Source organism: Struthio camelus, chromosome 14 (genome assembly GCF_040807025.1).
Source record: "Struthio camelus isolate bStrCam1 chromosome 14, bStrCam1.hap1, whole genome shotgun sequence".
NCBI classification, from domain to species: Eukaryota; Metazoa; Chordata; class Aves; order Struthioniformes; family Struthionidae; genus Struthio; species Struthio camelus.
In genome coordinates, this window is record NC_090955.1 from 23,908,341 (window position 1) to 23,920,094 (window position 11,754).

General features: G+C 57.0%; 1 protein-coding gene across 2 annotated transcripts; it reads right to left on the minus strand.

The window, feature by feature from the left end:
- Window positions 1-332: 332 nt before the first annotated feature.
- On the minus strand, window positions 333-11,736 carry ZMYND10 (zinc finger MYND-type containing 10). 2 transcript variants are annotated; one of them, XM_068960304.1, is made up of 10 exons: window positions 9,603-11,736; window positions 9,405-9,470; window positions 9,106-9,258; window positions 6,829-6,917; window positions 6,400-6,500; window positions 4,250-4,422; window positions 3,739-3,864; window positions 1,647-1,768; window positions 1,277-1,402; window positions 333-970 (listed from the first exon to the last, which is right to left on the minus strand). In XM_068960304.1, the coding sequence occupies exons 1-10, from the start codon at window positions 9,843-9,845 to the stop codon at window positions 880-882; spliced, it is 1,290 nt and encodes a 429-aa protein (XP_068816405.1). In that variant the 5' UTR covers window positions 9,846-11,736; the 3' UTR covers window positions 333-879. The 2 variants fall into 2 exon arrangements, with proteins under 2 accessions (XP_068816405.1, XP_068816406.1); XM_068960305.1 differs by lacking the exon at window positions 9,405-9,470.
- Window positions 11,737-11,754: the final 18 nt, after the last annotated feature.

An 11,754-nucleotide genomic window follows, 5' to 3' on the forward strand; every position in this document is an offset into this window, starting at 1 on the left:
TTCCCCCATGCTGCTCTGTGAGGGTGGCTGACCAAAAAGAGGTGGTGAGGGGCCGCCTCCCACCCCGGCCCCGCTGCGGGCTCAGCGCAGGGACAAGCACGGACCCCGGCCGGAGAGGACTCGGCCGTTTCCGTGACCACACTGGTTCTCTGGGATTTCTTTGGTGGCGCGGCATAAAAACTGACGCCCAAAGCACCCCAGGAGCGCACGGCCGGGGAGGAAGTGGTTTATCATCTTCGGCGCGAGATGCGGGAGGGAGCTGAGAACCCGCGGGGCGCACAGAAACTCCTGCCGCTGGCGGGAGAAGGCAGCGCGGCGGGGACAGGAGAGGCCGAGCTCGGTGAGGGGCCTGGCGGCAGGAGCGCTTCGAGCATGGCTGGCGGGCAGGCAGGTCGGCCTCGCGCAGGGCGACCGAGGCAGCAGCAAGCTGGCTGTTTCTTTCACCAGGTAACGCTCCGAGGTCGAGAGCTGTCTTCCAGAAGCAAGCGCGCTAAGTAGTTCCTGTTCCGAGCAGGGAGGGGGGTTCAGCTGGACGAACCGGGGCTGCAGCACCCTGCGCTGGCGGTGACCGACGTGGGCAGGACCGCGGCCAGCCTGTGCCTCGCTAGAGCAGGGGCAAGGCCAGGAGGGTGGCTGCAAGAACCGCCCTGCGTCACCCTTCCGGCCGCTCCGCCAGCTCCCAGCGCCGTGACCGCAGGCACTATCGCGCCTCCCAACACCCCCTCGCCACTGCCCCAAAAGCCCGGCGCACCCCAGGGCCGAGGGGAGCGCCTGCCCCCGCTCTAACTAGGGACCTTTGCTTGCTTCTCCTCAGTTAGTTGAGCTGCTCGCAGGGGAAACCTCTACCTCTCCAAGCCCCAGGTCGGGCTCCAATCGCAGCTACGCTGTCAGGTCGTCCGCTTGCTTTGGCGCCTCAGCCATCAGGTTGCAGGCTGCCTTGTGCTTCTGCCAGTGCTGGACCTGGCACTCCCTGCAGAGGGGAACACCGCTGCTCAGGGGGTTCTGCCTCCAACCGGGGCGCCCACAACTCGAATAGGAGCACAGGGCCTAGTCCGGCCTAGCGAGCTAACCGGTGACAAGGAACAAAGCCTGCCACGAGCACCCCTCTGCCCACCGGGTAGCTGGGAGGAAGCAAATTCCTGCACAGCTCCCAAGGGAGGCAAGGCTTCGGGCAGCAGATGGGAGCCCGACCACCATCGATGGCTTCCCTTGGCCCTTTCGCAGCCTCCGCCGCTCTGGTCTGCGGGGAGGCACTGGGGACAGCAGGACCCCTTACCGCGTGCAATACCACTCGTTCCGGCAGCGAGAGCACCGCTTAGCCGCCTCTGAGCCGCACACCCTGCATCTGGGCTTGTCGGGGACGAGAGCCTCCATCAGGTCCAGGCTGTACGTCTGCGCCCACCTGCATCGGGTAGAGAGGGGGTGAGGCTGCCCACGGGGACTGCCATCAAACGTCGAGCTGTCCTCGGCTGCAGCCTGCCACCGAGGAGACAGACTGACCCTGCTCCGCTCACAGCTCTCTCCCTGGCTACTACCACAGACCCCTTTGTCCCCCCAGTGCTGAGCGCCAGCTTCTCTAACCGGGATGCTGGCTACTGCTGCGTGCAGGTGGCAGGAGAACGGGCTGAGACGGGCCAGGGCCTTACCTGCGTGCCTGGAGCTTCAGCTCCTCCTCGGTAGGGCTGAACATGCGCTTCACCTGGTGCTTGGCGATGGCCTCCCACTTCCCTGCGTTCTTCTTGAGAATGTGGTCCCAGATGACAGGAACCTGTTGGGAGAGCCGGAGCAGCGAGCAAGGGGTGGTCACAGTCAGATCTAGCACGCTGCGATCCTGGGGCAATCTGAGCACAGGGGAGCAGCTTCCCCAAGGCACAAGGAGCACGTACCCCCGGGAACGCAGACGGAGGCACCCAGCTTTTGAAAAGACTCTGCGCCCAGGTCTCCGAGAGCACCTGAGGCACCTGGCTAACGCGGATGCTCAGCAGATGTTGTGCCCCCCTGTGCTGCTGTGCCTCTCCTACATCTGCAGCGCTCTCTCGGAGTCCCCAGCCCAGGAAAAGGGAGGCAGAAGCCTTCGGGCAGACTCATTTGCCCAATAGGGGCACTAAGCAGTCAGAGATGAAACGAGCCAAAGCCTTCAGGATCTGGCTGGGAGCAAGAGTTCAGCCACGAGGCCTGGGCTCCCAAACAGAAAGCCCTCTGATCTCACTGCTCCGCTGAGCTGGGGCTCAGGCAGCAACTTGAACCCAGCGCTCCAGAGCCTTTTGTCTGAGCACATTTTTCCACTCATCACTTCCCTGAACACAAACACCAGGAGAAGGGCTAGTCAGTGTGAAAGAGAAAGCACCAGCCAAGAGTGGCGTGTGGAGTTCAGGCTCTGGAGGGGAAGATGCTGCTTCAAACAGTGCTGGCATCTCTAGTAGAGTAAAAATAGCCAGGCCTAGAAGGGGAGGAGGGCTGCTCTGTAAGAAGACGCATGGAAAAAGGCTTTTTCTTGGCCTGGCTCAGTGACAGCGAGTGAGTTCACTGCTTGCCGGGCAGAGCATGGAGCCCGTGTGTGCGCTTCCAGCTGGCTCCCCCTGCCTTGCCTGCGGGGCTGAGCCCTAGTCCTCCTCGGAGGCACGAGCAACGCCAGCACAAAAGGAGAGAGATGGAAGAAGGGCAGCAGCCTGGTCAAGGGCTGGACGAGGTCCCTAGCGTGACAGCTGCCTGCCCTGTCCCACTGACTTGCTGGCAGTTGAGCCAGGGGCACACGGAGCGAATCCATAACCACCTCCGCTCTGCTGCTGCTGCAATCCTCAGCGCCGACCGCTTGGCTTCGCAGTTTGCAGCCTTCCCCCAGCCTCAGCTCCCGGGCGCCAGGCCATGCCTCCAGCCCAGCCTGGGCCAGCTCCAGGTCTGGGCGCACCAACCTCCTCCTGAGCCACCCCGCCAGCTGAGCTCTCCCTCCACGCAGCCGGAGAGCTGCTGTTGGTTCCCCCCCGCACGCCGGGGAGCAAGCATGAAAGCTTCCCTGCAGCTCCAGACATCGAGAAAAGCCTCCACTGTCCCAGTTCTTTTCAGACCTGCCCTTTTCTTGACCCATACACATAATTTCTTCCGCCTCAACTCATGAGAAGGTGAAAAAAATACTTATTTTCAGAAGTTACCACTGGATAGATTGAAAAAAAACAAAAACAAAAACCAAGGACACCCTGTGTTGTTTGAAAGCCCTCAGGGCCCAACTCCTGAGCCCCAGACATCAGCAGGGATAAGTTTGACTGCAGCTTCTACCATCAGACGACTTTCTTGGCGTTCTTCTGTACGCAGTGTGCCAAGCAGCCCCAGGCCAGGGCTGTAAAAGGGACTCTTCCTAGGGAACTCCAGCATTTAGCAGAGCAACAACAATAAATGCTTAACAAAGAGTTAATTGTCAAAGCGAACAGTTGTCTCTGGTCCATGCAGCCACCACCCCAAAGATTTAAAGCAATCTCGACAGCTGCTTATAACCCAGCTTTTATGCCACTAGCGGTGAGTGACTTTCTCTTCTCTTGGCCGCAGCTGTAGCAGGAAGGCAGGCTGTCCAGGGGGGTGGGAGAAGTTTGGAGAGGAATGGGGAGCCAATAGGAGCTGGCAACGAGGGGTGTAAGAGCGAAACGAGTGCTTGGCCCTTGGCAGTAGGAGAAGGGAGTCGGGAGCTACCGGGCTTGAACTGGAGCAGCTGGAGAGATGAAGGAAGAACCATAGGAAATGGGATACCTGCTCCAGGATGAGATCCTTTTTGGGGGGAGCTGGCTCTGTCACTGCAAGGTGGCTCAGAAATCTCTGCATCTGCACCAGGTTGGGTAGCTGGTCAAGGAGGACGTCTGTCAGGAACGCACGGAGCTACAGCCAGGGAGGGGAAGAGAAGGGTGAACTGAGAGAGGCTGAGCTAAGGGAGCCAAAGTTGGGTTACCAGGGCCTGAGGAGAAAGAGGGGTCTGTGTGTGTGCAAGGGGTCCAGTATTGCAAGTGCAGCGATCTGTGGGGCGCTGCCAGAGCTACACATGGGGTCCCAAAGGATGCATGAGCAGACACAAGCTTTGCTGCTGCTAGCAGAGGGTCAGATCCTACTGCTCTCACATCACTGGCCCCTAGAGAGCCCACCTGGGGCCCAGCACCAGCGCGGACCCATCAGCTTTGTTGTGGGGCGAGATGCCCAGAGGCAGCTACGGCTGAAGGTCCTACCCTGTGCGGCAGGGCCTGTGGCCAACTTGGCTGCAGGGTCCTACCTTGAGGAGCTGGCTCTTGTTGAAGCCATCAAAATGGTACTTGCGCTGGCATTCAGGGCTGAGCAGGAGGTTGTAGAGGGCGAGCCACACCTGCCCGTCGAGTTTGGTCATCTTCACCTGGTCTTCAGGGGGCACCACGTGCCACGCTCCATTCTCAAACTTCTTGAGCTTGCCTGAGGGACAGAACAACATGCTGCTCCAAGGAGAGCCAGAGCTGCCTGAGGAAAGAGGGCTCAGAGGTGGGGATGCTGGCCTAGGCTCAATTCCTTACTCCGGCACAGGTAAGCCCCTCTGTCGCTGCTTGCCTCAGTTTCCCCACCCCTTTGCTGAGCATAGTAGCCTTCTTGAGCCCAAGACACTCAATATATTAAAGAGCATAAAAAGCATAAAGAACATGGATTAAAGCAATAGGACTGTGAAATGAACTGAAAAAAATCTGTGATATCACCCTCTGTACTTGGCCAAGACCAGGGGGTACTAGCAGATGGCAGAGCGCCCAGATCGCAGCAGCAGAGGGGCTGCTGGACACGCACTAGATGCAGAGGCAGGGCTGTTTTGGGATACCAGCATGGCCCATACCCTTTCTTCACGAGGCTCTGCTGTCAGTGAAAGCCAGAGGTAGCACAAACATAACCCAAGTGACAAAACAAGCTCCAAGAACTACGGTGCTGCTCTGGGGGATGGAGGAGGATGCAGCCCTGTATCTGCACAGCGTGGAAATGCCTTTGCACTCTTGTTTCTTTCCAGTCCCTCCCTCAGGGCCCTGGATCAAAGGTCCCTCTGACACCCCAAGCACACAGGGGAAGAGAAGGCATGCATTTCCTGGCTGGAGGAGGAAGGAGAGCTCCTGCATCCAGCAGGGCTCCCCTCAGCACACGCAGAGCTGTGCGCTTCCCAGCAGCTCTTCCTTCCTTATCCGTGCTGTGAACCCCCTGGCAAGGCACTTTCCCCTCGCGAGGGCTGCAGCGGGGCGCGCCGGTTCCCACACTCCAGGCTGCGCAGCTGGCCAGCCGCCCCGCTCTGCAAGTCGGTCCCCAGCAGGGCCCAGACCTCACGACACTGCCCCGTGCGCTGCTTGGAGCGCCCATGTGCACTGCCCTCAGCCCAGAGCTGCTCTCCACCACACCGGGGGCCCGCGAGTGCCAGGAAAGCCTGAGCTGTTGCAGGGCTCCCTGGCGTTGCAGCCGGATGAACTCGGCTGGCAAAGGCAGCGCTGCAGGACAACGTATCCTTGTGTACCCTGGTCTGCCGTGCCTGAGATAGCCCTGGGTCAGGGGCTGTGGCTGCGGAGTCCCTGTGGGCCTTGCCCACGCTTGGGAGCGCGCTTTTTCGGCAGACTCTACTGCATAGCTGCTCCGAGGAGTGCAGCGAGGAGGCTGGGGCAGGGCATGGGCACAGGCCTGGCTGCAGAGGTGCAGGAGGCAGGGCTGATGGTGCAGGCGATGGGACAGGGCTGCTGTGAGACAGCAGGGAACGTACAACCTGATGAGAGGCCCTTGGCAGGAGCGAAGCTCAACAACCAGCAGCTTCCGGGCAACCGGTTTGCTGCTTGGAAGAGCCCATGTCTGGGCTCCATGTTTTTTCACTATCCTAGAAAGGTACGGACAGGTTGAGACTGCCTACGTAGGTGCTACACCATGGTCACGCTCGGTCACGAGTCGCTGAGCACTACTGCAGACAGACAGCCTAGCTCTGCCCATCAGCCTCCAAGCTTGTGTTTCACTGGGCTTGAGACTGTGACATCTCTCTGGAAGTCGAGTCTGGCTGGCTCCTTCCAGGGAGAAGGTGATAAACCGGTGTTTTTAAATCGCCCTTATCTTTCTGTGTCCGGGATGTGACTCCTTAGAGGAATAGGTGGGGCTGGTGGACATGCTAGATTCCTGCTCCTGTCCTAGCCATGATCAGTTTGGATGAGACAAAGCCCTATACAGGGATCAGTTTTTGGGACTGCTGCTAGTCCCCTCGGTCCAGCTGTGCTGCAGCTGCTTACACGCTCCAGGCAGGGAGCACTAGACGGGAAGAGGCTGGAAAGAAGGTTAGAGGGAGAGCAGCTTTCTGCAAGGGCTCCTACAGAAGACCCATCTGTAGACGCAGGACCCAGTAAGATACCACAGCACTCCAGCTACCGTACCGTGGGACACGTTCTCTACCTGCTTCACGGCAGCTCCACGGGCAATGCTCCACCAGCTCGACGAGGAGGCAGGGCAGGTTGTGGGTGTTCAGCATCCGTGTCAGCGCGCTCAGGGGCAAACTGGAGATAAAACAGGAGGGGTGAAACAGCCCTCTCAGACAAATGCCAGAACAGATACACACACTCTCCGAGGCAACTGGGAGTGTTTATATCATGTTCTTCCCAAGAGAGGCAGGAAAAACACAATAACAGTCAGAGCAGCTCTGGGTTCCCACAAGTACCACAGAGCAGGGCGGAGTGCTGCAATCGCCTCCCGAGGCGCAGTATCACTGTCACCACTGGTAAAGCCAGCTGCTGAAAGAGGTCCAGGCCTAGTGCCGGCTGCCTTGCCGCAGGAATCTCAGACTGAGAGGTTGGCACGTGTCCTCTGGTGCTCCTGGGCACCTACCTGTCCACCTGGTCGGTGATGAACCGCAGCACGGAGAGGGCCTTCAGGGAAATCTCAAACTCCATCGTCTCTGCCTGCTTCTGCAGCTCCTGCGGAGAAGCAAGCACAGACTCTACATGCCATGCCCTGTTTCAGAAACGCTACAAGGAGGCAGCCCACGGGCTGCGCAACGGTAGCCACAGACTGGGGAGAAAACCTTGTGAAGCAGACTCTGGTCCCCATGTCAACTGTAGCAGCACTGCCTATTTGCCAGGACAGTGACGGAAGCGCTTGCTGCCCACTGCTGCTCATCCCTCATCTCCCAAACCTCAACAGGCCACATGTGGCAGCAGCCAGCCCTGACCCCCACCCGGGACCCGCACCCTGGACATGCACACCCAGAACAGCAGTCCTCACACCCCATGATAAAAGGCCCATTTCAGACTGTTCCTCTCTCCCCTTCCGAGATTGCCTTGTCCCTGGAGAGACATGTAAGGCTGAGGGAGAGGGGGAATCGACAGAGGAGCCTGGGGAGAAACTTGGCCCCAGAGCAGCTGCAGAACTACATCTGCCTCTCTTGGACCTGCCTCTCCCTTCCAGCTAGATCTCCCTGTGGTTATCCCAGCCCACAGCCACACCGAGCTCTCTATCCACTCGGCCTCCCACCTTTTCCAGTCAGTGAGGACACGGTGTTCCTCCTCCTGATCATCCTCTGAATCAGCCTCTTTCGAGACCATCACAATGTCTAGGCTGAGAAAAGCCAATTTGTTCTTCCTGGCCCAAACAGAGCCTCTCTTCTCCAGTTTCAAATGCTTATCAGCTCACATCCTCATGTGTAGAGCACTGACCTCAGCAATTCCCATCTTACCCTGTTTGTGTTCCTCTAAAACTCCACTGCAACAGTTCCCTTCCAAATTCCTGTGGTGAGAATACCCCTCCCCGAGCCGGCTGCCGCACACATTTTCAAGAAAGCCTTTGGGAGTTTTCCCCTCCCACACGTCACCTCCTCCCTCTCCAAACTCCCACACCGAGACATTAGTGCTCGTGATGCTGCCCAAAGGAGCCTTGGTTTCCCATAGCTCCTGCTGGTATCCAAACCTTATCTCTGCTACCTTAACGCTACCTTTTGTCTGTGCCTCTGAGTGACAGCATCGAGGATCCTGCTCCAGGGGCTACCACAGTACACAGACATAAAGGACCACGACAGGCTCCACGACACCGGAGAGGGCATGAACAATTGTTTAGCACAGGGTTATTGTACAAAGAGTTAGCAGAGGCTGGAATCAATCAGAGGAAACCAGGTTCCTTGGGAGACAAGCACTTTTCAGAAACGTATTTGCAAAGAAAGACCATTCTTCTTTTAGTCAGTCGAAGCACTAACAGAGACCCCCAGCTGGGAAAACATTTCCTGGAAAACATCCCTATTGTGCTCAGAAGCCCTCCACTTCCTTCCCTTTTCTGGAAGAGAAGCACATGCTTGGGCGGCAAGCCAAAAGATGGACGCAATGCAGGGAGGTACTGCCAAGTTTGCAGATTATGGCTTTAAATCCACTCTTTCAGATAGTCTTCATGACGCAGTTTAAGGGGAAAACTTTAGGAACTGAGAAGCAAAGACCCAGAAGCCCAGAGAGCTCCCACACCAGAAAGGTGTGTGCAAGAGCAGCCCTGAAACACCCGACTGGGAACAGCTCTGGCTTCGCAGCTGGCCCACACCAGCACGCAGATGAGGTCTCAGAGACCTCAGAGACTCTCAGAGAGTTTTGCAAGTCGGTGGGAAACGCGTCAGGCTGATACCCAGTCACATCATACACAGATCTAAAGAGAGAGCGCTCTCGTGGTTAACTCTAGCTGGCTCCAGTGGCCACCTGAGCTAAGGTGGTCTCACAAGGCAGGCAGCTCTAGGGAGACATAACCATTCAGCTTTCAAGAGCAACAGCGAACGCCAAATGACTGCACTGAATACTTTGCCTCATTTTTGACTCTCCAGGGCTCCCCCAGCTCAGAGAGCCAGCTCAAAATTCACATTGTATGAAGCCTCAAGCCGGCACTGCCACAAGTCAGGCTGAAGCGCCGTTGTGGGATGGAGGGAAGAGTACACAGCCTCTGTCCGTGCTGAGCTGCTGGTGCAGACAGTCGCTGACACCAGACTCCCTTGGAGACGGGTTAAGAGGTGCCAATGTTGCAGCTAAGGGATTCTCCATAGGAAAGGCCCTCTGCACCTGCAACGGCAGCCTCTTCAGGCTGTCCACCTCCTCCATCGCACACGTGTCCCAACAAGCTACAGTATTTTTTCCTCACCTGCATGGATGATGGACTGGCCAGAGCCGTGGGATGGAGCTCCTCCTGGGTCACTATCTGTCCGTTCGCGCTCCGAGCTGCGAGCAGGGTCAGTTTCCGGTGGCAATAATCAATCAAATCCAGAATGCTGTCCTCTGCCGACTCACAGATCTCCTTCGCAACAACAAGAGTTTCACAGATGGCCATCCCTTCACAGGACGCCCTTCAGAGCCACACAGGACAAGCCCAGCTCTTGGGCTGAGCTCACAGAAGGTGAAGGTTGCCTGGGTTATCCTAAAAGCACGTTTCCCCTCTCTTACCTTTATCCTTCCTACAGTAGCAAAAAGAGGCTGAGAACACTGCTGGGCCTTGAGCTGGTTCTCTGCCTGCATGACATGGCCTCAAAGTGAAAGTCTCAGGGGGGTGAGATGTTGACACCCCACAGTCACCTGAAATCACAGCTACGACCTTCCATCCCCAGGGGCTCTAGACTACAGAAAGCTGAATATGCCGCTTACCTTGTAAAAAAACACCGTCTCCAAGAGATTAATGATGGAAGCTTCATGATGCAGCTGAGGGTGCAAAACGGCAAGAGTGAGGTAACAGAGCAGAGCAGTCACCAGCATCTGAGGACACAGGCAACGGGACTGGGGTTCTCCTAAGAGGCTGCTTATATAGTTACGCCCAAAAGCCTGGTCCAAGAGCCAAATACAGCCAAAGTACCTTGCAAAACAACTCCATTTAATACAGTTAATATTCATATGTACGTTAACATCACTACAGCAATACAACACTCTAATCCAGAACCATAGTCTTCAGAAGCCACAATCCCTGGCAAGCAGCGCTTGCTGCAGCCCAAGCATGGCTGCAGGGATGCAAATGAAGCCTGTTGCACAGGGATCAGGCTCTCCAGGGCTCTGTCCCTGCATTACAGTGTGAGCGGACTGAGACGGGACAGTGCTCTGAGCTGCTGCCCTGCACTCAGCCCCCCGAGGACCAGGGCAGCATGAATAGCATTTTCCTGAGGCTACGAACCATGAGATAACTGCCTTGAGGCAATGCTGCAGATAAACAGCTCTCCAGTGAAGAAACTGCCTTACCCCAGGAAGATATTACCCTAGGCTGAGAACAGGATAATATTTCCTAGCTTTGGGCAGATTTGCCTTAGCTCAAGGGCTGTATCTCTTCATCGGGAAGTCAAGTTCCCAAGATCACTCCCTTGCCAAGAATGGCCCAAGGGACTGCTGCTCTCAGAAGTGCAAGAAGAAAAAAGCCAGTTTTTTCAACCCCGAGGCATGTAATCCCAGCGAGCGCTTGTGTTAGAGGCACCAGAGAAAAACAGTACTCAAAAAAGGGCAAGTGCCAGCAGGGTTGTTGCTGTTCGGGAGCCACGGTAATGCCAAGTCAAATGGGAGCTGCAAGCCAGGAGTACAGCTTTGCCTCTGAGCGAGGCTTTAGCTGCATCCAGCATGAGCAGGGGGCCTGCGGCTCCTGCAAGCCCCTGTTTGCGATTTGGCAGGGGTGCCAGCCCTGCCTTTGTCTGAGCTCTGCTGGGACTGGGCTCCCTGTCCCTCCTGCGCGTGACAACAGCCCCAGCAGGGCCCTGAGCCAGGATCAGCGCTCCTCAGGGGAGCACTGGCTCAAGCCTGCGCACAGGATCTTGCTCCGTGCCCTTCCCCAGGCAGGGAGGACACAGTGGCATGTCCAATATCCCTCATGGGCCTGTGTCACGGGCAGGGAGCACGGAAGAACTTGTTGGTAGGCAAGTTCTTCGATTCAAGGGGTTGCAGAGTAGCTGCGGCGCATCAGTGGGAAAGAGGGCTTAGCCTTCCTCCCAAAGGGCTTTGAATCCCGCCGGGAGGCGGGTGTAGGATTAGTTTGGCTTGGTGGCACTTCTCATAGAGCAGGCTGCATTTTCCCAGGGACACTGCAATTGAAGAGCTGCTCCTGGCTGCAAAGAAAGAACGTAACGGGGCCTGTCAAAATCCTAGAGACCACCACGTGTTAGACTCCACCAGCCAAAACAAACACAGGCCTGCAGGGACTGTTAACCAACAGGTACAGAACCACCAGGGACACGAGCTCGTCAGCTCTTGGCTTTGAGAAATCAGGCGCTTCCCACCATGTCACAGTGTCCATAGCAGCTTCTCAGCCCAGGGGTTAAAGTATAGCGGTGTCTGCCCAAATTCCAGGCTAGTGAATGAATTCTGTTGCTTGCCCAACTCTCCTGTAGCTTCAGGGGAAAGTGAGATCATTCCATTTCTTTTCCTAACTGTAGTTTCCTTTTACTATGTACTGTACCTGGCAGAAGTGTTTTGAGCATAAGCTCCGAGGGATTTGCAGGAAAGCTGTGAACGACTGAGGCCATCTTGCCACAGACATTCTGGCCAATTCCTCTGCCTCCCGTCCTTGCAGAGCCCAGCGCTTCCTGCCCGCCCTGGCTCTTCAGCTGCTCTCGTCCAAACAGGCTTTTTATCGCAGCAGCGATCCTGCAGGGCAATCCTCCCCACGCGCTCTGCTCTCTAACAGCTCGTTCCCACGGCCTCCCCTACTCACCACCACATAGATGGGAAAGGTGCTTGTCGGTTTGAAGTCTTCCAGCCGGCACAGCACAGGAAAGATCTTGTGCTTCCAGATCTCCACAGAGATCAGCTCCCCAATGAGAACAGG

Excerpts from the sequence above, each read along its gene's own strand:
- ZMYND10 (XM_068960304.1), bottom strand. The coding sequence starts at position 9,845 with ATGAATATTAACTGTATTAAATGGAGTTGTTTTGCAAGGTACTTTGGC. Across the intron at positions 9,259-9,404 it reads CTACTGTAGGAAGGATAAAG|GAGATCTGTGAGTCGGCAGA; the intron begins GTAAGAGAGGGG and ends GTTGTTGCGAAG. Across the intron at positions 1,403-1,646 it reads CTGAAGCTCCAGGCACGCAG|GTGGGCGCAGACGTACAGCC; the intron begins GTAAGGCCCTGG and ends TACCCGATGCAG.